Source organism: Notothenia rossii (assembly GCF_949606895.1).
Source record: "Notothenia rossii genome assembly, chromosome: 2".
Lineage (NCBI taxonomy): Eukaryota > Metazoa > Chordata > Actinopteri > Perciformes > Nototheniidae > Notothenia > Notothenia rossii.
The window spans coordinates 14875608-14902815 of NC_136904.1; the positions used below are offsets into that span (position 1 = coordinate 14875608).

At 40.4% G+C, this 27208-nt stretch overlaps 1 protein-coding gene across 3 annotated transcripts in view; it reads right to left on the minus strand.

The window, feature by feature from the left end:
- Positions 1–4490: 4490 nt before the first annotated feature.
- Positions 4491–27208, minus strand: part of myom2b (myomesin 2b) — a 28628-nt gene continuing 5910 nt past the window's right edge. For all 3 annotated transcript variants that reach the window (XM_079667307.1, XM_079667309.1, XM_079667308.1), the window contains 34 exons: positions 24983–25071; positions 24080–24130; positions 23736–23900; positions 23165–23326; positions 22909–23050; positions 22463–22662; positions 21958–22011; positions 21472–21599; positions 20235–20418; positions 19923–20097; positions 19722–19843; positions 19383–19570; positions 18782–18908; positions 18396–18574; positions 17245–17359; positions 16655–16817; positions 16267–16373; positions 15099–15143; positions 14616–14752; positions 14257–14401; positions 13772–13834; positions 13309–13376; positions 12443–12556; positions 12119–12206; positions 11406–11444; positions 10479–10584; positions 9780–9846; positions 9309–9405; positions 8676–8712; positions 7483–7505; positions 7259–7314; positions 6927–7016; positions 5180–5305; positions 4491–5041 (listed from right to left, as the gene is read on the minus strand). In XM_079667307.1, coding sequence (XP_079523433.1) covers positions 4835–5041; positions 5180–5305; positions 6927–7016; positions 7259–7314; positions 7483–7505; positions 8676–8712; positions 9309–9405; positions 9780–9846; positions 10479–10584; positions 11406–11444; positions 12119–12206; positions 12443–12556; positions 13309–13376; positions 13772–13834; positions 14257–14401; positions 14616–14752; positions 15099–15143; positions 16267–16373; positions 16655–16817; positions 17245–17359; positions 18396–18574; positions 18782–18908; positions 19383–19570; positions 19722–19843; positions 19923–20097; positions 20235–20418; positions 21472–21599; positions 21958–22011; positions 22463–22662; positions 22909–23050; positions 23165–23326; positions 23736–23900; positions 24080–24130; positions 24983–25071 — 3859 coding nt within the window. In that variant the 3' untranslated portion in view covers positions 4491–4834. The remainder of the gene's footprint in view (positions 5042–5179; positions 5306–6926; positions 7017–7258; positions 7315–7482; positions 7506–8675; positions 8713–9308; positions 9406–9779; positions 9847–10478; positions 10585–11405; positions 11445–12118; positions 12207–12442; positions 12557–13308; positions 13377–13771; positions 13835–14256; positions 14402–14615; positions 14753–15098; positions 15144–16266; positions 16374–16654; positions 16818–17244; positions 17360–18395; positions 18575–18781; positions 18909–19382; positions 19571–19721; positions 19844–19922; positions 20098–20234; positions 20419–21471; positions 21600–21957; positions 22012–22462; positions 22663–22908; positions 23051–23164; positions 23327–23735; positions 23901–24079; positions 24131–24982; positions 25072–27208) is intronic.

Here is a 27208-nt window from a genome sequence, read left to right on the forward strand (position 1 = left end):
TTTGAAAATCACACATCTTTGTCATTGTCTGCTTTGCTCACATATTCTGATCAGATTCTATTCATACTCCCATTTCTAAGTTTTGTTGGTCATTCCCTCCGCTCAGTCTCTCCCCTGTCTCCACAGAGGGCAGTGTGGCGCAGGCTTAGACGGATGATGAGTCACATTCATAAATGTGAGCAATTTAAGGCTTCGGTCTTCCTAACCCTCATGTCTGTGAGGTGATGGGAAGACGATAGCTTGCACATCCCTTTGTGTATTTTTTTAGCCATGCACTGTATGACCCCTGCCACCATGGCTCTGAGAGAAAAGCTGATTCTTTTTTGTTTAGTTTTTTTTTTCAGTCCTGAAGGTGATTACACAATGCTGTCACAAACAATGCCTTCGGATTTGATGCATGTAAGGGCTCACTGTGTCCCAGCAGAGTGGAATTAGGGCTGCAGAGTGGAATGGCAACTAGGTGCAGTGTGCCTGGACCAGAGATCCAGGGTTTAAGTCCCCGTGTTGACAAGCATCCACCCTGCTGAAGCATCCAACAGCCAGACTGTGAGTCACTACGAGCTCCAGTGGAGCTACCTGACTTCCCTGCTGAGGGAGAAGCATGTCTCCCTGCAATGCATCACTTAACATCACTAGAAATATACCAGATGTGAACAATAAGCTTGCCTCCTTTTTTAAAATGGCTCATTTTCCACTTGATGCAGCCTTTAAGTTTACAGAATGTATGTTCAGCATGTGCTGAGGATAAAACCCACACAGGTGGTTTATTAAGAACAGGATTAATAATCACAGCATGGATGTAATCTACTCTCATTACAATTTGTATTAACCCAGCTAGCAGATTCTTACAAATGGAGCTACAGTACATGTAAAAGCAGCTCAGCCTCTTTATATAGATGTCTCTTCTCTTGATTCCCCACTATGCTGTTAACACATTTATCTCACTTCATTTGTATTGAACAGGAAAACATCCCAGTAGGATTATTTGGCTCATTTAGTCTTGATTTGCCACCAATCTGAGGGGAAATCCTAAGCAGAGTTTAGGCTAGTCCAATGGTCAGCAAAGATTATGTGGTAATGTGCTTGGCTGACAAATTCAATCTATACCGCTACGATCAATGAGCACACACCTTGCAGCTGTTTGATTATGTCCATTTTCTTATTGGTGTGAGATCTCTTGTGAGATGGAGGTTGACATAGTTGATGGATCAGAAACAAGCAGGTGTTCTTGTTTGAATAAGGTATGTGACATCAAGCTATCATGCTGTAGTGAGCGCATGAGACAAACATGATTAATTGATGCAAATCAATTTGAAAATTAGCATCATTTTAGGGTCCCAATGTTCAAGCAACCCAACTTTTTGATTCTCTCTGTCTTGCTTTTTTCCATCACTCCTCTTTCCCTCCCTACTCCCCTTTTGCCTCTCAAACCTTTTCCTCCCCTGTGCTGCTCTCTCTCTTCACTCAACTTTCTTCCCCTCCCTCTCTGCAATACCTTCGCCTGCCTTACCTTTCTCCTATAGCTGTCCCACTCACTGTAAACTAAAGAAATGATCATCTGTGGTGCAACAGCGAGACAATCTGGCATAATAATACCCTGCTTGTTTCCCCTCGCTCACTCGGTCCTTTCCTCTCTTACCTCCTTCCCTTGTTGCTCATATCCCTCCTCTCTTAGGCACATGTCTCCTCCCCTCTCTTTTAGCCAGAAAAACCAGCAGTAATCAATACCACCATCAGTGTAATTGTCAGAATTTAGCCCCACAATGCAAATTAGGAGTATAATGTGTGTGTGTGTGTGTGTGTGTGTGTGTGTGTGTGTGTGTGTGTGTGTGTGTGTGTGTGTGTGTGTGTGTGTGTGTGTGTGTGTGTGTGTGTGTGTGTGTGTGTGTGTGTGTGTGTGTGTGTGTGTGTGTGTGTGTGGATCATAGCAGTATTTAAAAAAGTGAGTGTGTCGGAGCACACCCACAAAATGTCTCTGCTCCTACTTTATCTCACTGTTTGAACAGCGATGCTTTAATTTGGAAAGGTGTGTGTGTGTGTGTGGGGGTGTGTGTGTGTGTGTGTGTGTGTGTGTGTGTGTGTGTGTGTGTGTGTGTGTGTGTGTGTGTGTGTGTGTGTGTGTGTGTGTGTGTGTGTGTGTGTGTGTGTGTGTGTGTGTGTGTGTGTGTGTGTGTGTGTGTGTGGATCATAGCAGTATTTAAAAAAGTGAGTGTGTCGGAGCACACCCACAAAATGTCTCTGCTCCTACTTTATCTCACTGTTTGAACAGCGATGCTTTAATTAGGAAAGGTGTGTGTGTGTGTGTGTGTGTGTGTGTGTGTGTGTGTGTGTGTGTGTGTGTGTGTGTGTGTGTGTGTGTGTGTGTGTGTGTGTGTGTGTGTGTGTGTGTGTGTGTGTGTGTGTAGAGTTTGTGAGTGTTAGTGTGTGTGTTTCAAAAGTGAGAAACAGTGTGAGTGTATAGGCATGCTACCATACTGCCCCCATGTGGATGACTATAGAAGAGCATATATTCTATATAGTCTTGTTTCTCCACACACCCACACACTCCAATGACACGGTGTTATATTTGGAAACACAATTTCATGCTATCAGTACTGGCTAGCTATTCCATTTAGATAGCAGCCGTCTATACTGTGTGTGTGTGTGTGTGTGTGTGTGTGTGTGTGTGTGTGTGTGTGTGTGTGTGTGTGTGTGTGTGTGTGTGTGTGTGTGTGCTTATGCTGGTGTGTGTGGCTGATGTGTCTATGCATCTGTTAGTGTGTTTGAGAGTGTCGACAGGCCTTCTGAGCATTTCACACAGGAGCCCTTTTTTTCAAAATGTATTCAAATAAAAGTTAGTTGTCATGGTAACTTTATGTTGATTAAAAATGTGAAAATTAATTAAAAAGTCAGGAAAATGATCTCAGAGCAGATTATCATCAACATCAACAAATGATTCAGATCTCTCTCCTTCCCTCCTCCTCCCGCTCACTCTAACACACACACGTCTTGTCCTCCAGTCGCACTTCAGAAGTCCTTTATTGCCACGCAACACTGAATTATCTACGTCTATCTCGAACACGCTTTGTCTTCTTCTCGATCTATTTCTTCCTTTCTTTAACGCTTTCACACACAATGTATGACTTGATTAGATGTGTCTCCATGTGCAAACGCTCATACAACAGCAGCAAGGCTAAACCAAACCTACATTCAACTACAGTATACGTCTCTGTGTTTCATTCATTAACCAGCTCATTCTCAACGTGTTAACAAGCTCGACAAGACTTGTATCATAGCGCCAGAGCAGACACATCAGCAGCAGAAGTAACACACACCAGCAGCTCTCCATTACTCTAGATTCTCTCACCATCCCTCTTCTCTCTGACAGAATGAATAAACAGGCTCTGCAAAGTGTAATCTCTTTCTTTTATTAGCAACAGCAAACACCAAAACAATGAAGTCCCCCCCCCCCCTCCTCCTCCTTCCTCTCCGTCTGCTCCTCTCCTCTCATCAGCTTTAATGAACCACAAATCTCATCAGCCATCTTTGCATCAGCTCTGCCATCACTACTTCCTGCACTTTAAACCTGACTGAATAATTATCACATGGCTGTTGGCTGATGACCATGAGGATTGTACATCATTGATATGTATCTGTAGGGAAGAATACAATAGGTTTTCTAAAAGAAAGAGAGTTTGTTAAGTCGGTCAGTTTGAAACAGAAATGATGCTATGATGACAGTCTTCAGTGTCGGTGTGACAGTGCTGCTCCTCGGCTCTGGTTCACTAAGTAGTGATTCACTGCTATAGCTGATGGAGGACATTGTTATATATTTGCAGTCATCAGTTGAGAGAGGTCGGAGCATAATGATGGCTTTGTACACCCTGACTTATTTCTCTCTGTGAACAAGGGAAAGTTATCATCTTAAGGAGGGTATGAACTAAATAGTGTCAACATTCATCTTGTTGGATGTAGCCGTGACTTGAAGCTGTGGTACAAAGCCAGTGTTGTTTTTTGCATCAACATCCTGCAAGAAGTATTATGGGCAAAGAGTTTAAATACATTAAAAAAAGGTGTTTCATGACTGTGAAACCCGGCCAAACCATTGATCGAATACAAAGCAGGGTCTTGGCTTGGCCCAGTCCTCAAAGGGCGGTGGTAGTGGTGGTCAGGTAGTGTGAGAGGGTAAATAAGATATGATACCAAGAGTCGTATAATGCACAATGTGTTGCAATGCCTCCGGATTTGATGCATGTAAGGGCTCACAGTGTCCTAGCAGAGTGGCATGAGGGCTGCAGAGTGGAATGGCAACTAGGTGCAGTGTGCACCTAGTTGCCACACTGCAAATGCAGCCATGATGTATTGAAAAATGTATTTTCAGCAGGATACTGATGAGGTCATTTTGAAGCTTTTCCTCATCATGTTATGCATGAAGATTTCTTTGTTTTAGCCAAATCAAAATGGTTGATTTCTTTGTACACTGCGCCAATTTAAAAACACATTTCCAATCATTTAAATTAAATTCCAACTTTATTCAAATTTCATTAAAGTTTATTTCAATCAATTTAGTTATCTCTCATCAAGTCAAGTCCGGATATGAACTCGTTTTTTTAAATGTTATTCATTTCAGCTTTGTGTGCTTACAGGGATATCACAGTAGTACACTTTTTTGTTGTTGCTAACTTTAACATGAATTATTACTTTAGCTATCAGGGTTTTCTGGACCCTCTAATTCACAAGTGTGTTTGCTCCATTTCATCTGAAGCTTTGAATATTTGTCCAGACAGACTGAAGTTGTTTACATGTGCTCCGGTGTGTGAGTATATGTCTTCCTTATTTATGATTGTCATGCTTTCTACTTCCTCCTGGTAGGAGTGGGACTCTTCACTCCTCTTCCAGTTTTTGGAGGGGCGGGGCTAGGAGTGGAGGGGGCGGGGCTTGGAGGAGGCTGGGCTGACTTGGGCTGCGGGATCTCAATGGGGAGTTTAGGAGGGATCATTGTTTTAGGGGTCATAGTCGGTCTAGCCTCTGGGATTTGCTCTCCATGACGGTACGCACTGACCTGTAGGGAGAGAGAGAGAAATAGGGCATAATGCTAGTTATATACTGTAAATCCATCTTGTTGAGTCCTGACGAAAAGACAAGATTTGTGCCACAGATGGTCAGTTACTAGTTTGTGGCACACAGCAGAGACACTCACCACTATATCCACAGACTCCCCTCCATATTTGTTCTGGACAATCATGGTATATTTGCCAGAATCCTCCATGGTAACACCTTTGATCGTCAGACTGGCAAACCTGCCCTGGTCTATGGAGACCACGTACTGAAATACAAAATCAAAGGTTAAAGAAATGAGAAAGCCAGCACTGGGAGTTTAGCTTGAATTTTAAATGCCCGTCCCTTTGAGTTTGGTTTAAAAATCGATTTATTTTTTCTCTGCAGCAACATGAGCTTTGATTACGACCTCGCTATGGCAATAGCTGAGCGCTAGATGGGCTTGGGGAGCATGTGGACTAATGATCTATTTCAGTCTATTGTCTATTCTAACCTGCTTAACCCTGTTAGCTTAACCAGAATACTCTATGATTGTATTAAATAACAATAATAAAAACATATTCCATCCGTACCTGTTGAGAGCACAAAAACACACTATTGATTTGTATAAGCCTTCAGAGTTCAAGTACACTTGTGTCGTCGTTCTTCAGACACTTGAGATTAATTAGTAGATTACTTGAATTGTTCTGATTTGCACCATGTGAGCAGCGTGGGCTAGATTATTTAATTTCCTTCTCTCGAAAACTACCTGCCCATTATTTTTGCAAGGTCCCGACATAAGTACCTTTTTATGGATTGGATCAGACTAATTACCTTCATATAAAGAGAAACACTAGCCTTTACATTTAAGGAATTAAAAGCTCTATTGGCATAACAATCATACAGACCTAAACAATATGTTTTCAAATTGATGGCCTTTTCTAATCAAAGTGTTAAGTAATTAGATTATTGCCTTCATTCTTTAGACTAATGTAGGCTCATCTCAGAGTTGTTAGTCCCTCTTTTGGGAAAGGTAAAAAGTATAAAAGTATAGTGGTTTTGAGACTGATCCAACACTCCTATATTTAAACATGTATAGTTTTACAGTTACACCTCTTCATGCTCTGAGTTTCAGTGCAGATCTGTGGATCTGTTTGTTTTTCTGTTAACAGTCTCCTCTGTGGTAACAAGGTAGCGGGGACGCACTCTCGAGGTTTAGAAAACACGTCGCCAAAGACATCAGTTCTTGTTTTAGACAGATTATTAGCAGGTGAGGGAATGGATAAAGAGGAGGGCAAACTTCAACACATATTCCACCTGGACCACAGTTTCTCAAACTTAAATCTTCAAAGTGGTGAGGAGCTGCAGGATGCTGATGCTGTTGAAAGAGCCTCCTCCGACAGGGGATAGGCTGTAGACTTATACTGGTTGGCAAGTAGGTCAATGAGTTATGACGAGAGGCAGATTTCTTCCTTTACGATTCCAGGAGTGAGCTGATAATGCTGACCGCTCCTAAAGTATGCAGACCCCTCCAGTGAGGGATTGTATCTGGAGCTGAAGTCCCCCCAAAAGCAGGCAGAGGCCCTTTGTTTCCCCTCACCATGATCAACCTTGTACCATTTTGACAGTACAGCGCTTTAGGAGGATGCTAACTATAACTATCCGAAGAGTGCGCAAAATATGGAAACGGAGTAAGGGGAGTCACACAATAGAACCAGTTATGGGGAAGAGACAAGTTAATCGAAAAACACTATTGCAAATGTGTCTGGTTAATAAAGCAATTAATCATATTAAAGAAAAGGCTGGCTGGGTTTATTTAGGGATTAAACGGCTTCAATGAGTGGCAGGAATGAAACAAAGAAAAGATGGAGGCTCTGTTTGAGGCTATTTTCTGTGTCTGAAGCATTTACCTGATCATCAGGTATCACATCGGCTCCATTCTTCAACCATGAGACCTGAGGCTTGGGGTCCCCACACACTGTACATGTCAAACTCAGGGTCTACAGGAGGAACAAAGAGGAATTCGTAGCAAACACGTAAAGAGACTTAAATCACATATAGATGCATGATAAACAAATTGTTTAGGTTGAACCAGTATATTCTGAACAAGATTATATTTATTTATGATGTTTCTGTGAGGAAAACTTATTGCTAGTATTATAGTTATTTAACAACCTAATCAATGTAATAAAAAAAAAAAATCCTGATATTGTGCAACATTTTTTTACCCTCATAAACTCACCTTCTTTTCCATAATGGTGACCACATCAGGCAGTCCTCCCACCACCTTACCACGGTCTGTAACAAACCATTGTTAACATTTACAATCGTTCCTATTGCTTATTATTTTGATGATGAACTTTGTGTTATAATTTTCTGTAAGACAACTAAACAATCAGTAGCTTCATGCTTTTTTTCAGACAATGTCTCAACAATCATATTTTTTAAACAAAAGGATGAACTCACTCTTCTCAGCGTAGGCCTCGGCCCTGAAACACAGAAATAAAGTTATGTTTGTCTCTCCCTCTCTCATACAACGAACCAGCAGTACATGTATTATAAACAGTATTGGGTACAACACTTTAACCAGGAATGTAATCTTCAGTATTTATTTGTCTTTCACATAATCTAACCCTGTAGTGTAAATGTTCTGGTTGTACGGAGTATTCTGTTGGTCTGTTTCCACTTCCTGGCTCTGTTCACGGACTACAAATTATTCATTTTCCGCTTTTGTGTCGGTAGCAGTGGTCAGAAGGTTCGCCACACGGTATTCTGGGGTGTATTGTCAAACCTCATAATTCTGTGGTTTTCCCAGGGACGTAACAGAATGCTTTCCATGGGAGAGGGGACGTTTCTTTGTAGCGACAGGGTGAGGCTGTCGGGCAGCGGGCCGGAGCAGAGGTCAGCCGCAGGACCAGATGGTTCGGGAACTCCACTCTCCTCTCGGCAGATTGACGCTCAATCAAAGGGCAGCAGGGTGCCACTTGTTTCAATTGGTTTGTAAAAGCTTGTGCTAAAATGTCTCTCTTTGAATGTTAATTAGAAAAGGGATTTGGACAATTTCCACTCTGCATGCTGTGTTTAGAGTTTGAATTGATTTTTCTAGATGGATTTGCCAAATTCAGTGTGTGGGATTTTGCTTTGGCCCAATTAGCCAAAGGACCCGAAAGGATCGCAGCTACCTGACTGCTTCTATTTTTAACATTGATTTTTAGCTCAAATCACAGTGTTTACAAATACATCAAATGCAAACATTTATGCTTTTTTCGAAAAGCAAAGTTAAGAAAAACTAATAGCTAAGTTAAAGTTTTTTTAAAGAACAATTTGACAGTAGCAGTTCAAACTGTCATCATACATACGTCATTATATTTTATAATTAAATAGACTCTAAACCACTTAGTGAGGCCACAAGATGTATTTATGCTAAAAGGTTTGTGCTTACGTTTATAAAGAAACTAGGGTGAGTAATGTGGTTTTCGGTTTATGAGCACAAAGCATTCTGGGCAATCATCACCATTACTTTTAGCGAGCAGGTGCAGTGATGAATCACCGTAAGTTCAGAAGTGAAGTAAACAATGATTCATCATAAGCAGAGAACTCCAATGGAAGCATGCACAGAAAGGCACCGTTAAGGAATATATTTCAGAGTGTATTCTTACTTGAGTTTCTGGAACTCAGCGAAGGCTTTCTCATATACTGTAAAAGACAAAGAAAAATATACATTACACAAAACTCATTGTCACAATGTCAGAGTGATACTTTACGTAAAATCTACCTTTTGAGTAAAGGAACGCTGAAACCCAGTCTGAGAAGTTGCTTGTTTCTTCTCTAATAAGCGTAGCACGGGTTGGCTTTAACAATGGCGGTAAACTAACATAGATTTGCTCAAATTCTGAACTTCAGATGGCGAATAGTGCATGGCATGTGTCAAATACATAACTGACCATAATGGAAGAACTTAGAGAAAGTTGACTTTAAAGCTTTAAGAGTGGTTGATAGTGTTTCTTTGGATATGTGGATACTCTATCTGAATTAATTGTAACCATCATGAATTGTTACAGAGCACAGCTTCAGTCCTACACATGGCGCACTGCAGTCTACGGGGAGGAGTGTTTGATACTCCAAAGACACGGCTTTGGTTGGAGTATCACTTGAAAGTCTTGAACTACAGACTAGAGCCAAGAGCTCCATAGAAACAATTGGCTGTGTTGTTGTTCAGCCACAATTGAACCGTTTTACCAAAAAAAAAGAAAAGAATGAGTGACACTGAGAGATAAAGGGGAGGTACTGACCGTCTCCGCTGAGGTCCAGTGTGCGTTTGTGTGCGGTTTCAGGGTCGGTGATCACGATGGAGTACAGTCCCTTATCTTTCTCCAGTGGCTCAATCACCTGTGTATGAATCAAATGATTAATAACTAATCAGGGTCCAGCTGTTTGACTCTACTTTAAGGTCATGGATTAAAAAGCTTTAAAAACTAGGTAGTTACAATGTTAAAGCTTTCAGACTAAAAGCGAAAGAGGATACGCTGTTTATTTAACTTAATACATTTGAACATATATGATGTTTGTTTGTATTCATCCACTACCTCTTTTAAAGGTGACATTATCTATCAAACTTGTCTCAGAATTGGTGAGGTATAACTTCTACAAAGGCTCACTGAGGACATAGAAGCAACATTGCCACTGCCTGACAGACTTTTGTTGTCATGTATGATCTACCTAAGAGTCATACACTGCTCAGCATGTGCAGCAGACAATAATACCTCCATGGTTGCCATAGCAGGGGTTCCTCCAATCACAATCTTGTCACTGTGGGCGAGTTTAGTCTCACTGAGGAGGAGAGGAGATGTTAGGTGTTTGTTTGTGAAGCGTGTTGCAGAGGTAATGGAAAATCATGTTTACATGCCTGCCTAATGTTAGGCAATTTCTTTTCTTGCTATCCTCGCCCTCTCATACATACTCACAAAATAAAGGGCAGAGGTTAAAAAAGTAATCTCCATAATCTTTGTTATTTATATAATTAAATAACTACCCTGTCACCTTTCTCTCTATCCCTTTAGTAATTTGTTCCCGTCTTTATTTCTGTCAACTCTCTCAATCTTTTTTCCCTCCCTTAGAAATCCCACCCCTACACGTTTTATTATCTTCAGTGTATAACAGAGAGCTTTTAACCTTGCCTCTGTATACAAAAGGATAGGGGTGGGATTTTTGTCACAAAGGGGCCATTTTACTGCAGCAACACACTAGTAAAAAATGGCATCACAGGTTTTATAATGTTGCTAATTGGTTTTGCCAGTCCTGGCATTTCATTTTGAGAGAAAAGCAAAATAATGTGTTAGTGGTCAGCGTGTTTTTAGACTGGACTTAAAATAATACTGAAATTCTCCTAAAACCACAATTGTTCTTCTTCTCTCCTAGTGATATGTGTTGCTAGTTAAATGTTATTTGAGTAAATGCCTCACCCGTGGCACCAGGCGATGTTCATCTCGGAGGTGTAGTACTTCATGTGGCACTGCAGCTGGATGCCTGTTGCTGTGCAGTGAATCGCCAGCTCTGCGGCGCTGGCTCCTGCAGGGGACAGAGGTTGTGAGGGGGCGCATTTGACAGAAGATCAAATACATGTTTTCAATCTGCTGCTGGATAAGCTGGTCTCTCCGCAGTCGCCACATGACGCACTTCACTGCTCAGAGTTAATCACATACAATCAAACTTCCATCAGCAGCCATTTCAAGTGTTTTTTAAGACTTCACCTTTTAATGTCACCTTGGTCCAGCTTGCAGAGCTACATTTTACTAAAGAAGCACAGTGCAAACTGTTTTTACGGTGCATTAAATAAAAATGCTTAAACATCAGGCGATGTTTTGAACTTTAAAAAGGTAGTTTTGCACTACACTATGTCCGCGTGTTACTTTTCTCTCTGCACATTACAAGTGTACCTGTGTGTCGTGCACCTGGTCACATCACCATGGTTTCCCATTATCACAGTAATGAAACCTCTGCTAACACTGCTGTAACAGTTTCTCCCGAGCTGTCAAGGGACTGTCTCTTAAAATAGGAGTAAGATGCTGCTCCACACTGTCACTGTGACTGCGCTCTGGAATTTTAAAGTGATTTCACCACATGATGGCCAAATGCTTCCAGCACCACAACTCCTGCTACATGCTGATAAGTGTGTGTTTGTAGCAGTGGGGTTTTAAAAACCGAAATATATCAGCGTGGTGACGGATCTGCAAATCTCTTATCAAAGTGCTGAGATTGTTTTGAGATCATTTGCACTTGATCCCTTCAGTGGGTAGAGGGTGGTGGTGTTTAGTTCTGTGTTTTAATATGGATATGTGTGAGATATGTGATGACTGTGTGTGTATGTTTGTGTGTGTGCAGATACCCACCTGCCAGTCGGCTGATCTTGTTGATGGCGTCTTCAAATACTAAAAGAGAAGTAGAAAACACGGGTCAGAAAAAGAGCCACTCTGCTGCCTTCTGGTGGCTGCATTAAAAGCTCAGTAAGGAAAATAAACCGAAATCAAAGGTGTTTTTGTGTCTCCATAGTACTCTGTATTCATTTGAAACCATATAACTGAATATTCCTGTTCTGTGGAGGCAGCCCACACTTACATTAATTGGCAAACAAATTGGAGGAGCTGTATTATATTAGAGCTCATCTCTCCCTTAAGGTCGGATTAAATACTTATTAACCTCTAACACAGAGGGTCATTGAAGGATGGTATTCTATAGTTTGCCATTAAAACCTAAAGAGTACGGACTTGAAGTACTCCAAAGTACCAGCTTAAGTTCAATTCCCACAAACTTCTACAGGAACATTCAGAAGGATTTTCTCAGTAATAAATACAGCCTAGAGGTTTTCAAGCTGTCATATGGCAAGAACTATTTTTATACAGTAGTTGGGGTTTTAAAAATTCATTAGATCACCACATACAGATATAGTGTATACATTTGGATCATATTTTCTTCCTGTCTCCCACTTTTTAATGAGCATCAAGCACTCTTTTGAGTAACATCTCAGTTAGAAAACCAGCTAGCTGCCAAGTCAGTGAATTACTCCCCTAATAAAGATAGATTAAGTAAAGAAAGATATATTAACCTTTTCCAGATATGTCAATTTGGCTCATATCTTTTCCTCTGTCGTCACTGATGGTGGCCTTATAAACTCCCGCTGTCTTCAGGGAAAACTGGAAAAGGGACGAAAGAGGAAGCGCATTACATATTGCAGGGGATTTAAGCGACACACATTTGTTGAATTCTTAAATCTGATATTGTGTGTCCATTGAGAAAGACTACATTGTGTAACATTGCAACCTGTTTGTACCCAAATCAGTGAACAAAATGCCACTGCCAATGGTTAGAAACAGAAGCATGTACACTGTTTCATAGCATTCAGAAGATTTCAGCACCAAAGGTGAATTACCAGTTTAATTGGGAGTTTGCAGACTCCTGATGTCATGTCAGGCTTCACATCCGGGACGATCTCTGTGTCTTCTTTGTACCAGAGGAACGCTGATTCCTTCTTCAAGTTAGAAACCTGCGATAAAAAACATAATCACACATATTTATATAAACATAGTTGTCATTACAAAGGAGGAGAGATTTTCTTTTATAGTTTATAGCAGATTATCCAATTAACTCTCCCCATTAATCTGCCGTTTAAAGGTTACTTATTAGTCCCCAGTTTCGATGTTCTGCACCACATATTTCTCACAGCAGCCAGGGATATATAACACATGAAGTGTAACAGGGCCATTAACCATCATTACAAAATGCAACACATCAGTGGTGTGTGGAAAGTTAATTTGGTTAGATATCTCATGTCTCTGCACTTTGGGCAGACTTCCACCCAAACTCAAATTCAAATATCCACCCTTTTAAGAAAACTTTACTTGTAGAAATTATTTATAAATAAATTGTGCTTTTACTAATGACCGACATTAACTACATATAAAGCCTATTTCTTCTAAATGGATGACGTGAATAGTCATAACATGATTTTCTATATTGTTAAAATGCGTATTCTTGGGCCAAACTAACAAACTGATTAAACCGATGGTGGCTTAAAATTGTCTCCAGGGATACATTTCAAAATGTTCTTAATTATGTGCTTCGTTTTAACAAAGCCAAAACAAAATCATGAGTTTAATTCTGGTTATTTTCATTAAAAAAAACTCAGGGTGTACCTTGACATCCTGCACTTAGAGATTCTTACCAGCTATCCACAACAAGTCAGATTGACATTTTGTGTTTAAATATTGAATAATGACCGAGTTTGGCCGTGTTTACCTTGCAGACCAGAGAGACGGAGCAGTCCTCTCCAACATGAAGTGTCAGGAACTCACTGAAGTGGGGACCTGTGGAGGATGAAGGCAGGAGAGGAAGGCCGTGACATGAGATTACAAATAATGACTTGTGGACGTTGGTTGTATGATCTCTGTTATCCGCATTATTGTGGTAAAATTCTAAAATGCGGAATACCTCAGTGGAATCTATGCTTGTTCCCATGATAGCTCTTATATAAATCTATTTATATAAGATTCATTTCGTCATGTAGTGACATTTCAAATGGGTCCATTTTGAGTTTTTAAGGTGTCAGCTCCCACTTGAAGTAATGCACGGCCGCTCCTTTCCTGTACACTCATCGTTAGATTAGTGGTCTCCAAGGCAACATAGTGGTGAGCTGGCCTCAGACTAAGTAGAGTAGAAGCTCGTACAGGCTTATGAGTGGATGATGTTTTGTATTTCTTACCCTCCTTGACTCTGATGTACTCTCTCCTCTGGTACTCAGCCTCAGCCAGCGCTGCCTTGAAAGCTGTGTGCACATACAGATACACATAAACAGAAGATAATTAGAAGATCAAAGAGTCTCCAGCAGTTGCTATAGACGCTGTCAGTGCATTAGATAGCTAATAGCTAATAGTAGAATCATGATTTCTTTAGCGTCTTTATTCAAATGTCTGAGTGTCCTTCAAACGTAACGGCTTAAACCCACCCTCACATTTCTAACGAAATACATTTCCATAATGTTGTTTCTAATGCGAGACATGCAGCATATACTTTATACAGGCTGCGTTTATTTTGAACGTGCCGTGCCAGCATATCCACTAATTAGAGTACAAATAAGGATTTGAAAATGCGGCACATGTAGAATGAAAATACTACATCAGCAGCTTCAATTAAATACAAAAAACTAAGATTTTTTGGAAAGTGAGAATTAACCCTGGCCTCTCTTACCGTCTCCAATCAGAACCAGTGAGCTCTGTGCTTTTCCGCCTCCATCTGCGATCTGGCAGGTAAATGTCCCCTCGTCTTCCTCAGTGAAATGATCCAAGATGAACTCAATGATACCTGTAGCGAGGTCATGGCCCATCTTGTTGGGCTGCAGAATGGAATTAGATGTCGTAAAATAGTCATACAACGCTTTCAGATTGACGGAATATGGATTTGTTTTTATTGTGACCTATTGCATCAGGCAGCTGACTGAATCATGGACACATATAAAAAAGAAAGACAGATATTTCTTTTAGCAGGAAGTCGTTTTTATCCATTTCTCCTCACTGTGTATTCATGCCTTAAAATACAGCGTATCTTACATCAGCTCCACACAGCTCCTTGTTGTTGGCAAAGAATTTGTAGGTGACTTTGGAAGAAATGCCTTCTGCCTGCAGCCAGAACCTCATTCTGCCTCTCTCCAAAATCTTATAGGCCAACTCAGACTTCAGAGGGATGACTAGAAGAGAGGAGAAGTGGACGTAAGGATACAGGTCATAAGCATTGTAATAATAACTGCTGTTACTTTATGAGGGAGAGGAGAGAAGAGAATGGGAGGCAAAAACAGGTGAGGTGAATAGTGGTTAGGCAGGTGATGCAAAAGCAGGTAAGACTTTTTGGATCAAATAAAAAGAGAAATGTGCTCAAAAACGAAGAAATAAATGTGAAAGGTTCAAAGGAAGTCAGAACAAAGACAAGTGAAGGAGTGAAGGGGATAAATAGAGAGAGTAGGTGAAACAGATTAGACGCAGCAGAGGACAAAGAGAAGATTATGAGAGATTCAAAGAGGCGGCCAGAGGTACTACCTGGGTGTCTGATTTCATAGCTGAGTGCCAGCATCTTTGTCAACTCTGAAACAAAAAGAGACAGCCTATTCATTTCATGCAACCATGGGCCCAAACAAGCAATTAAAACGCACCTTAAACTTTGTACATAGATTTCATTTGATCATGCTCTTTGAAGGGTGCTTCAATAACCAAGTTCACTGTTGGAGAAATCACTTCTGTAATTGTGCCTAAAAGGAGAGGCAGATAAAGGCACACACACTTACAAACTGAAGCAGACACAGCCACAGGGAGAACAATAAGTCTTGGCTATGATCGCGGCTGTTTTTTGGAGACTTCTCAAGAAGTACCTTTTGATAGGTGAAAACAATCAATCCTTGTATAACAGGAGTTAGGTGTTTTGAGTTGGTTTGAAAAAAAACTGTAGGCCAAATGGGAAGCAATCAGTGTAAGGCACACTGAATAATAAAAGTATAGCCTGGTAGCGCTGTGGTGCAATAGCAGGAGAAATATTGAGAAATTCCCTGGCAGAAAGCCCTTTGTCAGGAAGACGTGGTTTTAACACACACACACACACACACACACACACACACACACACACACACACACACACACACACACACACACACACACACACACACACACACACACACACACACACACACACACACACACACACACACACACACACACACACACACACACACACACACACACACACACACACACACACACACACACACACACACACACACACACACACACACTGCCCCGAGCTTGAAGAAATCAATGTGCTCTGCTGTATTCATCAGATGTGTAATGAAACTGTTTGTTGCCCACATGCCAGTGTGTTCATATTTATTTCATCCTACACATTGCCTCAGCTCTTAGATACATAGTGTAGGTCTGATGTGTGGATGTTGCAGCACGGCTCTTCAATGATCAAGGCATGCACTACTTTAAAAGCAGGAGGAAACAAATATTGAATGTAAATCTAACGAGATGATGGAAAATATTTAAACAAGAATAAATTATCTGTCTATTTAGTAAATAACTGGAACACAATGTATGCATTATTTATGTTGCAGTCATTTCTTTCTGTACTGGATATCTGTACATTTTTGAAAGTCAGAGTTTGGCTGGGTTGCACAAGAGCAACACCTACACACTGATTGTTATTAAGAAGTACCTTCAGTAGTGATGGTGTGGCTGGAAGACACTCCCATGGTGCTGGTGACAGAAACAGAGTACGTCCCAAAGTCCTCTTTATCCGCGTTCTTAAAGATCAGCTTAGAACTGCAATGAAGGTGAGTGACACAGAAACACACATGAAGCACGTTAAAGATTTGTAAAGGCATCTTTCTACAGTATCCAAATGTTCACGTGTAAATACAAGTGCAAGTGTGTGTGTGTGCGTGTGTGTATGCGTATGCGTGTGCGTGTGCGTGTGTGTGTGTGTGTGTGTGTGTGTGTGTGTGTGTGTGTGTGTGTGTGTGTGTGTGTGTGTGTGTGTGTGTGTGTGTGTGTGTGTGTGTGTGTGTGTGTGTGTGTGTGTGTGTGTGTGTGTGTTCTCTTACTGGCTGCCTTCGGTCTTAATCACTATTCCTTTGGAGAAATCTGTAACTTCTTTATAATCTTTCTTCCAGACGAACTGAGAGCCCTCGTTCAACTGGCAGGACTCAAAGGAGAGAACAATGTCGCCGGACTTCTCGTCCACAACACAGGACACCTCCTGGGAGCCTGGAGACACGGAGACACACAGAATCAGAATCAGAAACTGGTTTATTGCCAGGTATGTTCACACGTACGAGGAATTCGACTTGATGTCATGGTGCATTGCATTTAAGTACACAGATAGCGAACTATATTAAGAACAATGTAATACAAATATAGTAAGATAGCAATAAAATAAAGCAGTAATTTACAATGACATAGAATGCAGTGAATTATAGAATATGAAATGAAAGGCTCAGAAGGAAATGTCTGTTGATTTTATATTTCAGAATTTCTCTAACAACCGTCTCCTCCACTCCTCACTTTCATCTCGCCTGCAGCGCTTTGAAAGAGTGCATGATTCCAGCAGAGCCTTGTTGACTGTGTTGTTTGTGTTCAAAGAGAGGCTTTTTCAAACATTGATGATCTCCCACTGTTGCTGAATGAAAGTTACCTTCCACAGTCTGGGCAGTGACGGGATCAGAGGCCATTGACGCCATGCCCAATCCTGCAGCGTTGACGGCACGCACTCTCAACACGTAGCTAGTGCCCACCTCCAGACCTGTTACCTAGGAAACAAAGAGACAAGAAAAAAAGCAAGTGTCGGTGAAAAGAGTTAAGCTTTGATTTTCTTCACTTTGGGCACATTTGACAGGTACAATAACTGACATAGGTATCAATCAAAGTTTATTTATATAGCCCGATATCACAAATTTGACATTTGTCTCAGTGGAATTTACAGTTTGTACAGAATATGAATATAACGAGGTAGGATAACAGTTAGGTAATTGTTTAGGTTACACTCAATGGGCATTAGGGTAGGGTACTTGTTTATATGACAAATATTTAGTTAAATTAGTTATAGAGAAGGGGTAGGACCATATGAATACACTATTTATATTGGTTGTGTTCAAGAACCTGTATATTCAGAATTTGGTGTGTGTCAACATTTCAATTGTTATAAATTATCTGTTTTATTAATTGTTTGTTAATAATCAATTAAATCAATCAAAACAAAAACATTTACGCTTTTGCAGCATGTTTTTTCATCTAATCAGAAACTGTTGTATATATGTACAGTAAGGTGATTTATTTAGCAGCACATTCTGAGATCCATCAGCTACACCAGCTTTTTTTTAAGGCTGGTTAATTTTCTTTGTTCATTCTGTGATCAACAAAATCCATCTACCTTCATAACTCAGCTACTTACTTTAGCCACTAGATGTCAGTGTCACACAGTTTAATGTAGGTGCATTACAGCATTGACCAAGAGGAGAATAAAACATTAAGGGCTGGAACACAAGGCATAATGTGTGGAAGTTTGAAAATAATATCACGGCAAACCAATAGGAAACTCTGCAGAGGCAAACAAAAGTGTAGGTTTAGGGATTATAGATATACAAGTATTTTGCTTTAAAAAATCTGTCATTATCACATTTAAATTAATAATAAATAATGAATTGTTCTACTTGTTTCAGCTCTAAATAACTTTAGTGTAAAATTGCAATGTTCTGACATACTATAAGAAAAACATTTCAGGTAAATAATCATACTGGTAAATACCTCAAATATTTACCAATGGATCATTTCTAAAGATGCTCTCACCTTGAGGAAACGGTGACTGGTAGCCGTCTCATTGGCTGTGGTCCAATCAGAAGTGCCCTTCTTGGCGTACTCAACATGATATCCTGTGATTGATCCAGAGCCAGTATAGACAGGCTTTTTCCACTCAACCACCATTGAACTATCTCTCACTTCACTGAAGGTCAGGTCATAGGCAGGGCCTATAGGACACAGGATGAGAGGAGTCAAATCCACATTTACATTTCTGATTGTGTGGACATTTTATTAACAACTTACACTCTCGCCATCCTTATTCTCAAGGATATATGGAAGACATGAGCATGGATTCAAAAAACTTGGATATGCTTCGTGATTTTTTCTGGTTTTACAGTTTGCCAGTGACCATGCGATCAGAGGATGACACTCACCAGGCTCCGGCATGGTCCAGGCCTCACAGCTGATGTCAGCTGAGTGTTTGGACGCTGTTCCCAGGCCAGCCAGATTGGCTGCATAAACTTGGAACTGGTAGACGGCTCCCTCCGTCAGGCCTTCAGCCTGTCAAGCAGAGTAACCATGGTTACCAAAATGCCAATCATCATAATCACAAATAAAGTCACTTTCCAGATTCACCCAAGTCCATCCAGGTATTTCAATTACTGTTTAAACATGTTGTTCCCTCTTCAGGTCATTGGCATTTTGAGACACTTAATGCCCAACCTGGGGATTTGGGACCACCATGGGGGGGTCGCCAAAGTTTCTGGAGGGTTAATGAGGCCGTTTGATTCTAAGGAGTTTAATGCAACCTTTTCTGGCCATCATAGTAGTTTTAGAATGCCTGTGAAGAAAACTAAATTACGTTTATAAAGTTTGGAATAATATTAAATATTACATTTAATTAAAGTAAACTCTGATTCCCAGAGCTGTCACTCTTTGTCACACAAGCTTTTCCTACATTAGAAAAAGTCTGCAGTTAAAATAAGGGAAAAGGTTGGGAACCACTGCTTTCAGAACAGATAGGTAAACATGTACCTTATAAAGTCTTTCTGTGACTGGTGGGATGTGAAGCTCTCTCCACATGGTGGATCCACTGCGTCTTTTGTCCACATAATAGTCCTTGATGCTTGATCCTCCATTGTGAGTGGGTTTCTTCCAGTACAGAACCACTGAGTGGCCGTCACAGTTCAGCAATGCGATGTCGTAAGGAGCAGAGGGGGTGGCTGAAAAAAGGTAGTGCTGAATTACTGCTAATAATTACGATAATAATTCTTCACAACTTTCAATTATCCTTATCATTACAGTGCAGCAACAAGTAGATTATTATCATTTTCATTCATCATTAATAGTGATTAAAAATAGGCGGATACTCACTGAGGGCAGCCTTAACAGTGAGAGGGGCGGACTCCTGGGATTCGTCACTGAGGCCCAGCTCGTTGATGGCCTGCACGCGGAACACGTAGGTCTGTCCTTTAGTCAGGCCACTGACCACGAACCTGCAACAGAAACACGGGCATGAGAAGTGCTTTCCTACACTTTAACAATTAAAGAAACAGTCTTTCATTAGAAACATACTTGGTGCTCTTGTGAGGTTTGTGATTGGCCGAAGTCCAATCTGCGGACCCTTTTACACACTGGTCGATGTAGTAGCCAATCAGATTGTTGGGTTCTTTGGGAGGAGCCCACTGAATGAGGACAGAGGTGTCGGTTTCCCTGGTAGAAATCACCTGACCGGGAGCAGATGGCACACCTGAGAACAACAAAACATTGTTTAAAATATAACCATTAATAATGAAAAATATAATTGATTAATAAACACAAGAGCAGGTTATTTGTGGATGTATTCAACTGCTTTCAACATCTGCCGAATAGTCAAAAGAAACAGACCTTTGAGTTCCTGAGTCTGGATGAGGCCGGTGGGCTCTGACGGCTCACTGGCTCCATAGATATTAGCAGACACAACTCTGAATTGATAGAGTTTGCCCTCTGCGAGGTCAAAGACGGCGTAACGGGGAGATCTGATAGGAACCTGAGTGTTGACGCGCTGCCACGCACCGCTGTCTGCCAGGCTCTGGGGGGAGAGGGAGAGATTAGACCTGCTGTTAGTAGAGCTTCACACATTAATCATGACATGTTTTGCTTCATTTTAGCCTGGCTTTATTTGAGATCCTTAATAATTGTTTAGATTAATACAGTCAGTTCCCAATAGTCTGTCCTAGTGCAGTTGATCATAAGTGCTTTATTGCACTTGGAACTCTTCAGGGTTCCTAGACTTTTTCACCAATGATTTTTCCAGGACCTTTACCTAATTTTTCATGACCAAAAAATTACTCTTCCTCACCGGTACCACTGAAAATGGTTTATTTTAACATGGAACAGGAAAATAAGGTCTGAAACATGTTATGCCTATCTAAAACAAATCAAATAGTAGGCTTACTAGCTTCTACAGGCTAAAGCAACTAAAATCTCTCACCAGCAAAATACCTCGTCAGTGAAATGCCATTTTATGTTTGATTACTATACAGTATTTATTATCATTATAGTATTACTATTTCGGTGATTAGATAAAATATAAATTATATTTGATGCAACTTTAGTTACATTTCCATGACTTTTCCAAAACTTTGGGAAACATATTGTTTTCCATAACTTTTCCAGGACCTGGAATTATCATTTTGAATTTCCATGACTTTTCCAGGTTTTTAATGACCGTAAGAACCCTGACTCATGTATTCCACAGTGTTAGAAGCTAATATTAACTTATACATGTACAGCATTGGATATATGTTTGTTTCTTTGACAGCGATGTGAATGTGTTTAAGACAATAGTCAGCTTTAGACATTTTATTTAAATTGTTTAAATTGTAAATTGTCATCCACACATACAATCCACCAATTCAAACTATTTTAATTTGAATAGGTAATGAATAAACTGATTAGGTAATCCTGGTTTTTATTCTACCACTAGAATGAAAGGGGCCAAAACAGACGAGGTGAAATGCCTGAATTCCAACTACATCGCTTTATTTAGTAGGTAAGGGCTATCACACACAGAAGAACCTGCAGTACTGGCAAGGTAGTGTGTTAGTACTCCAAGCAGCAGTGGTGTCACGTTGTTTGTTACCTTCTCTATGTAGTACCACATGGGAGCCTTGCTGGAATACGCAGGGGCCTTCCAGCTCAAAACAACATAAGTCCTGTCGGTTTCTGAGGCGCACATCCCTGAAGCAGCACCTGGAGGCTTCCCTTCAGCTACACAAAAAAAACACACACACACACACACACACACACACACACACACACACACACACACACACACACACACACACACACACACACACACACACACACACACACACACACACACACACACAGAAACAGACACACACACACACACACACACACACACACACACACACACACACACACACACACACACACACACACACACACACACACACACACACACACACACACACATGCAGATGAAGGTTAACTTACACAGTGAGACACATAATTGTTCACCTACTCTGTACAAAACAATACTTGAAGGAACTTATATAAATAATACTGTAGTAACAGATAGAGCTACGTTTCAGATAAAACTCACCTTCAACTTCATCATGGTAAGACACAACATCCAGGTTTCCTCCAAGTCTTTTGGCTAAAGGATAACAAAAACATTGTTACCTATCTGCTTTACATTTATTTTAAAGTTAAACTGATAACTCATTGTTCATCTTGTACAGTTAATACTGTAAGGCAAAAAAGACTGTTCATCTCATATCAGTTTTTTAAAAGTTAGTTGTCGATCAGTGGTGACAGATGGACCAGTGATGTTTAGGACTGCATTGACCATTAAAGAGCACATCTTTCAAACACAATCATTTAAACACAATGTTAAACCTTTTATACTTCAGAGATCCAGTCTTCAAGTATCATCATAGCTATACTACAGCTGCTTTACGCCGACATACAAAGAGCAACTTAACTGCAGCCCATCCAAACTTACCAGAACAGCAGTGACATTTTTCATGACAGGACACATATTTCTTTACATGATGAAATGTAAAAAACAGGGATGACATTTTTCTATTTAATCCAGCTACACCCACCATGCAGCCTCTCAAACTCGGTGGGGTCCAGCGCGGCGATGGGCTCAGACATGCGGCAGGCTTTGCTGACTCCTTTAGAGTTGACGGCTCGTACTCTGAAGTAGTACGAGTGCCCCTCAAACAGCCCGGGCACGGGGTATTTGCAGATCTTTATGGGGTGATCATTGCACTGGGTCCAGTTTTCAGTTCCAACCTCACATCTACAAAAGGAAAATGTAAAAAGACAGGTCAAATCAAAAAAGGAGTTTCAAAATAAAGCTGAAAATGGCCAGAGAAGTACAGAAAAAGTATTCGGTATAGAGAAAAAGAAAAGACTCGCTGTACCTAAGGACAGAAACACTTCCATTGCACAGACAGTCAAGCAAACTCTATGTGATTACTTCCAGGAATCACGCTTTATGTTGGCCAGTTTATCTTTTATTGATGATTCAAATAGTAACTCCTACTTGTCCACAAAGTATCCCAGGATTGGTCCCTCTGTGGTGGTATTTGGGGGCTTCCATGACGTAATGACATAGTCCCTGTTGGCATCGTGGATCTTAATATCCATAGGAGCACCGGGTGCACCGGCGACTGGGGGAGGTCCATCTACACAGGAAGTGACACAGTTACATTTTAGTAATCATATTATAAGTAAGCAGTATCTATATAAACAAGTAAAAGGGTTCAATTCAATAAAACCACAGTGTAGGTTTTGGTTACCTGAGACAGAGACGAACGCTCCGTGTTCGGCGGTGCCTCCTTTAGTGACCATGCGTATTGTGTAGAGGCCTTCGTCGTCTTTGAACAGGTTGGGGATAGTCAGGGAGGTGATGCCTCTGCCGGTGACGATCTTCACCCACTTAGAGTCAGACAGACGCGTGTCTGGAAAGCAGACAGGATCATACCTTCAGCGTCCCTTTACGCATACTTCTTAGAAACCTCCATTCCACAGTAGAAATATGTTTCTATGAATTAAACATGAGATCTGACTGCATATCATGATTTTTAATATCAAAAAGGTTAACTTATTAAGAATTTGTATCCCTCATGGTACCTTTTTAAGTAATGTCTATGGACACACAGTAAATTAAATTAAGTTGCTAGTCTATTTAACTACTTTACTATAATGAATTAGCAATGAAAATCTCTCCGTAACATATTCCGTTTTTCCACTGATGGGCCTCCGGCTGTCCACTAGATTGGGTCTGGTAGTCGCGTTGGCAGACAGTATATATTACCAGCAATTAAAGTGTAATTAGGTTTTCATAAATTGCTTTTTTATAATAATTACCATCTCTATACCACTGTGCATCGGGCTGCAGGTTGGCCAGGTTGGGGCTCAGGGTCATGGTGGCAGTCAGAGTGACAGAATCTCCCTCGGTGGCGAACACTGGCCCAAACTTCTCCAGGAAAGTGATGTGGATTTGAGTGTACTGGATCTTGGGAAGCATGGCAGCTGATGGATAGGGAAAATGAAGAAAAAGACTCAGACAGAGTTGAGATGAGTGGGGCTGGTGCTATCTTTTTATTTTTTTACACACCACTTTTAAAAGAGAAACCTTTTACAGCCGAGTAATCTTCTCCAGTCATTTCTGGACATATTAAGAGGGAGCTGGAGGTAATTATGATGCTTACCTGTGTAAGGCAACCAAGCGTATGAGCAGGACTCCTCCTCCACCCTGAACCCTACATGATTAGAAAAGTCATCATAATTAACAGTAGCAATTTGTAAAAATAAAGAATAAGAAAATTGGTGAATAAGCAGACAGATGGTAAGCAATGGCAGTAAAGGAAGAATAACAGCCTGAAGTATCCAATCTAATTTAAATGAAATATATGTGTACATATGTATGTGTATGTACTGTATATATACAATTTTGTTTATCTGTGTGAGTATTTACTTACGGAATTATCTTTTTTTACTTTATCCAGCAACTGGATGACTAACGGGAGGGCTAGTCCTGTATAAGCTATGCCCTCCCACTTCTACTAACTTTGTTTGTTTGTGCAACATAAACTGTATCGTGTCCAAAAAATAAATGCACGTTAGTTTAAGGTGACGTGTTTGTAAAAGCTTCCTTTTTCAGTGCTTGAACAAAAAAAATTGTGAATGTAGAGTGCCTATTAAACCACAAACTGAAATAAAGCAAGCCAGACAAACGTTTTCAGGCTGCCTAGGTCAGAAAACATGGGATTCAACACGCCTATGTTTCTATGTCACATCCAGGCTCATTAAAATATATACCTCCCCACATCTGAGTATCTCCACCCCAAAAATAACTACATTTGAAAATAAAAGTAGACATAGCTTTAAGGGACATACACTAAAACAGAGCATTTTAAGACAGAGGTTGAATACAGGTATACTCAGAAAGAAAATAAGAGACAATTATTTGTTTGGTTTTTTTAAATTCAGAATTAGCATGAACTTTACACATCTAACATAAATGCATTCAGTGTCACTAGCATGTTCTGGTGTGACAGTATGATAAACGTCACAACATATCAGATACAGGGTGATCACAAAGAAGGACTTACTCTTGACGATGACGGAGGCCTGACTAGAAGCCTGTCCATGGCTGTTACAGGCCACAGCGGTGTACTGGGCCGTATCATCAGTGGAGCATCTATGAATGCACAATAACACACAAATTTCCAAGTCACTATACCTATCAAGTTTGCATAGACTACATGTATTTTTAGAACAGCCTACAGATGTAAATAACACCATCCATGAGTCAGGGTTTTATCCTAGCATGGTTCATAGACACCTTATATCAAGCGTTAGGTGTGCATGTGAGTCTTTAGTAATGTTTATAATCATCTGTAAAAACATGGGAAATGCCTTCATGGCATATGTACTGTATTTCCACAAGGATCTGCTCCTACAGGACTTACTGTAAACCACTGAGCTAGTGCCAGGGGGGATTAATTTTTACTGGGTGTATGAAACTAATACACCAAATGAGCAATCATTTCCCCCATGAGTGCATTATGTTGCCGGGGATAATCAGCAGCTGAGTGGGCAGAGTCAATAGAGAGTAAAGCCCTGCTCTCACATACAGTAGGACAGAATAGATGACAGGTTTTTTTCAAACACAATTGTTTACATTTCTAAAACATTTTCACATAGGGCTTATTTTACAAGTTGCATCACCTTCTCTGTCTCTTATGAATGCTTCCTCTGAATCATATTTACATGACATTTTGCTGCCTTTTTTCCCTCCAGAGCTAAAGGCCATGGATATTTTACAATCCTAGCAAGCCAGAAGCAAATAGCAGAAGCTTCTGATCTAGAGAATCAAGTTCTGTACTCAGACGGTGCCGAAATTGAAAACTTGTTGGGGAGATGCAGAGAAAATAGGGCTGGTACAGGGGTCAAAGCCATGTTTTGGTCTCATTGCAGCCATGCATTATTGCATTGAAGCCAGTCTGAACCACTCTGTGCCTTTTCCCTTCCTGATGCTCTTCTCACCAACTTCTACAGAACCTCATATTACATTAGTATCAGCTAACATTGGAATTCCGGCCTGGCAGAATGCGTAGGCTGCTGGAGTCATAAGGAGAGGACTCCACATTATTGGAGGAAGTGAATACTGTGTAGCAGCAGGTAGCCGAGTGAAGGCACCAAATGTATTCTATTTTGAATCAAAATAACATTCAAAAAATCCTTTTAGAATTACAGAATACTTTGCGCCGGTGAAACTGTGTGTTTAGGGGAATTTAGAAGGTTAGGCTTGTTAGAGAAGAGTTACAGAATGGCATCTTGTAATAACTGAGAAGTTGGGGGGTTGGGATTCTGCATTTTGCTGACTGTCATGAGCCGGGCTTAAAATGACAACAAGCTGCTGGGAATTTGTCATTCAAAAGAGATATATCCCCTTACATATTCCAGCCTATTTCTAAAACGGTTTCTTTTAAATTAACAGAGCATTCAGTGTTAATGTAATTTATCTAACTAACACTTTTTGAGTTTAAGACAACTCAGGAGGAGGGAGTTATTTTTCAGTAATTTAATCAGAGTAATTGCTGTTGGCTGAACTGTGTGTTAGTAACAGACAGAAGGAGCTTAAGGTGACTGGATCCAAGCAGAGAGTGATGACTGGAAGAATCCCGCAGGATCACGTAGCACTAAGGTCAGCACTGGGAACAGCTGAGCTTCCTGGACTGGAGCGAGTCGGTCAGCTGACTCTGACGTAACTACTCTAGTTTGAATATATGTGGTGACCCTAATGGGACTGACAGGAAAGATGTTCTGATGATTCAATACACAGTCCTGGCGATAGATAAGCTAGTCACTGGCCAAAGTGGGGAAGTGTCATGAATAGTTAGGTTTAGCAGTGAGCCATAATTACAAACCATGGGAAGAGATGAGATTACTTAATAACAGTCATTTGGATTATTGAAGTTACCAAACAGTTTCCCACAAAATAAACAAAAATATGAAATGGATTTCCTTTCATAAAAAGCATTGAACAAACAGTTACAATTGTTTGAAACCTGCATTGTTAATCAGTTGTATTACTATTGTTATAACATAAAGCTGGGAGATTTGCAAAAGTAATGTAAACAAATAAAATTACGAGGTTCTTTTGGTCCTCATCCTTTAATATTTGTAGTTTGTCATGCAGGTTGTCTTTTAAATGTTTGAATATTGAATTAGAGGAGTGACACTTTAAATTAGGAACAGGCTCATCAAATGTTCTCTACCTCTACATGTGACCTTTCAAATAATCTTCTTTAATTTTTTTTTTAAGTCTTTAA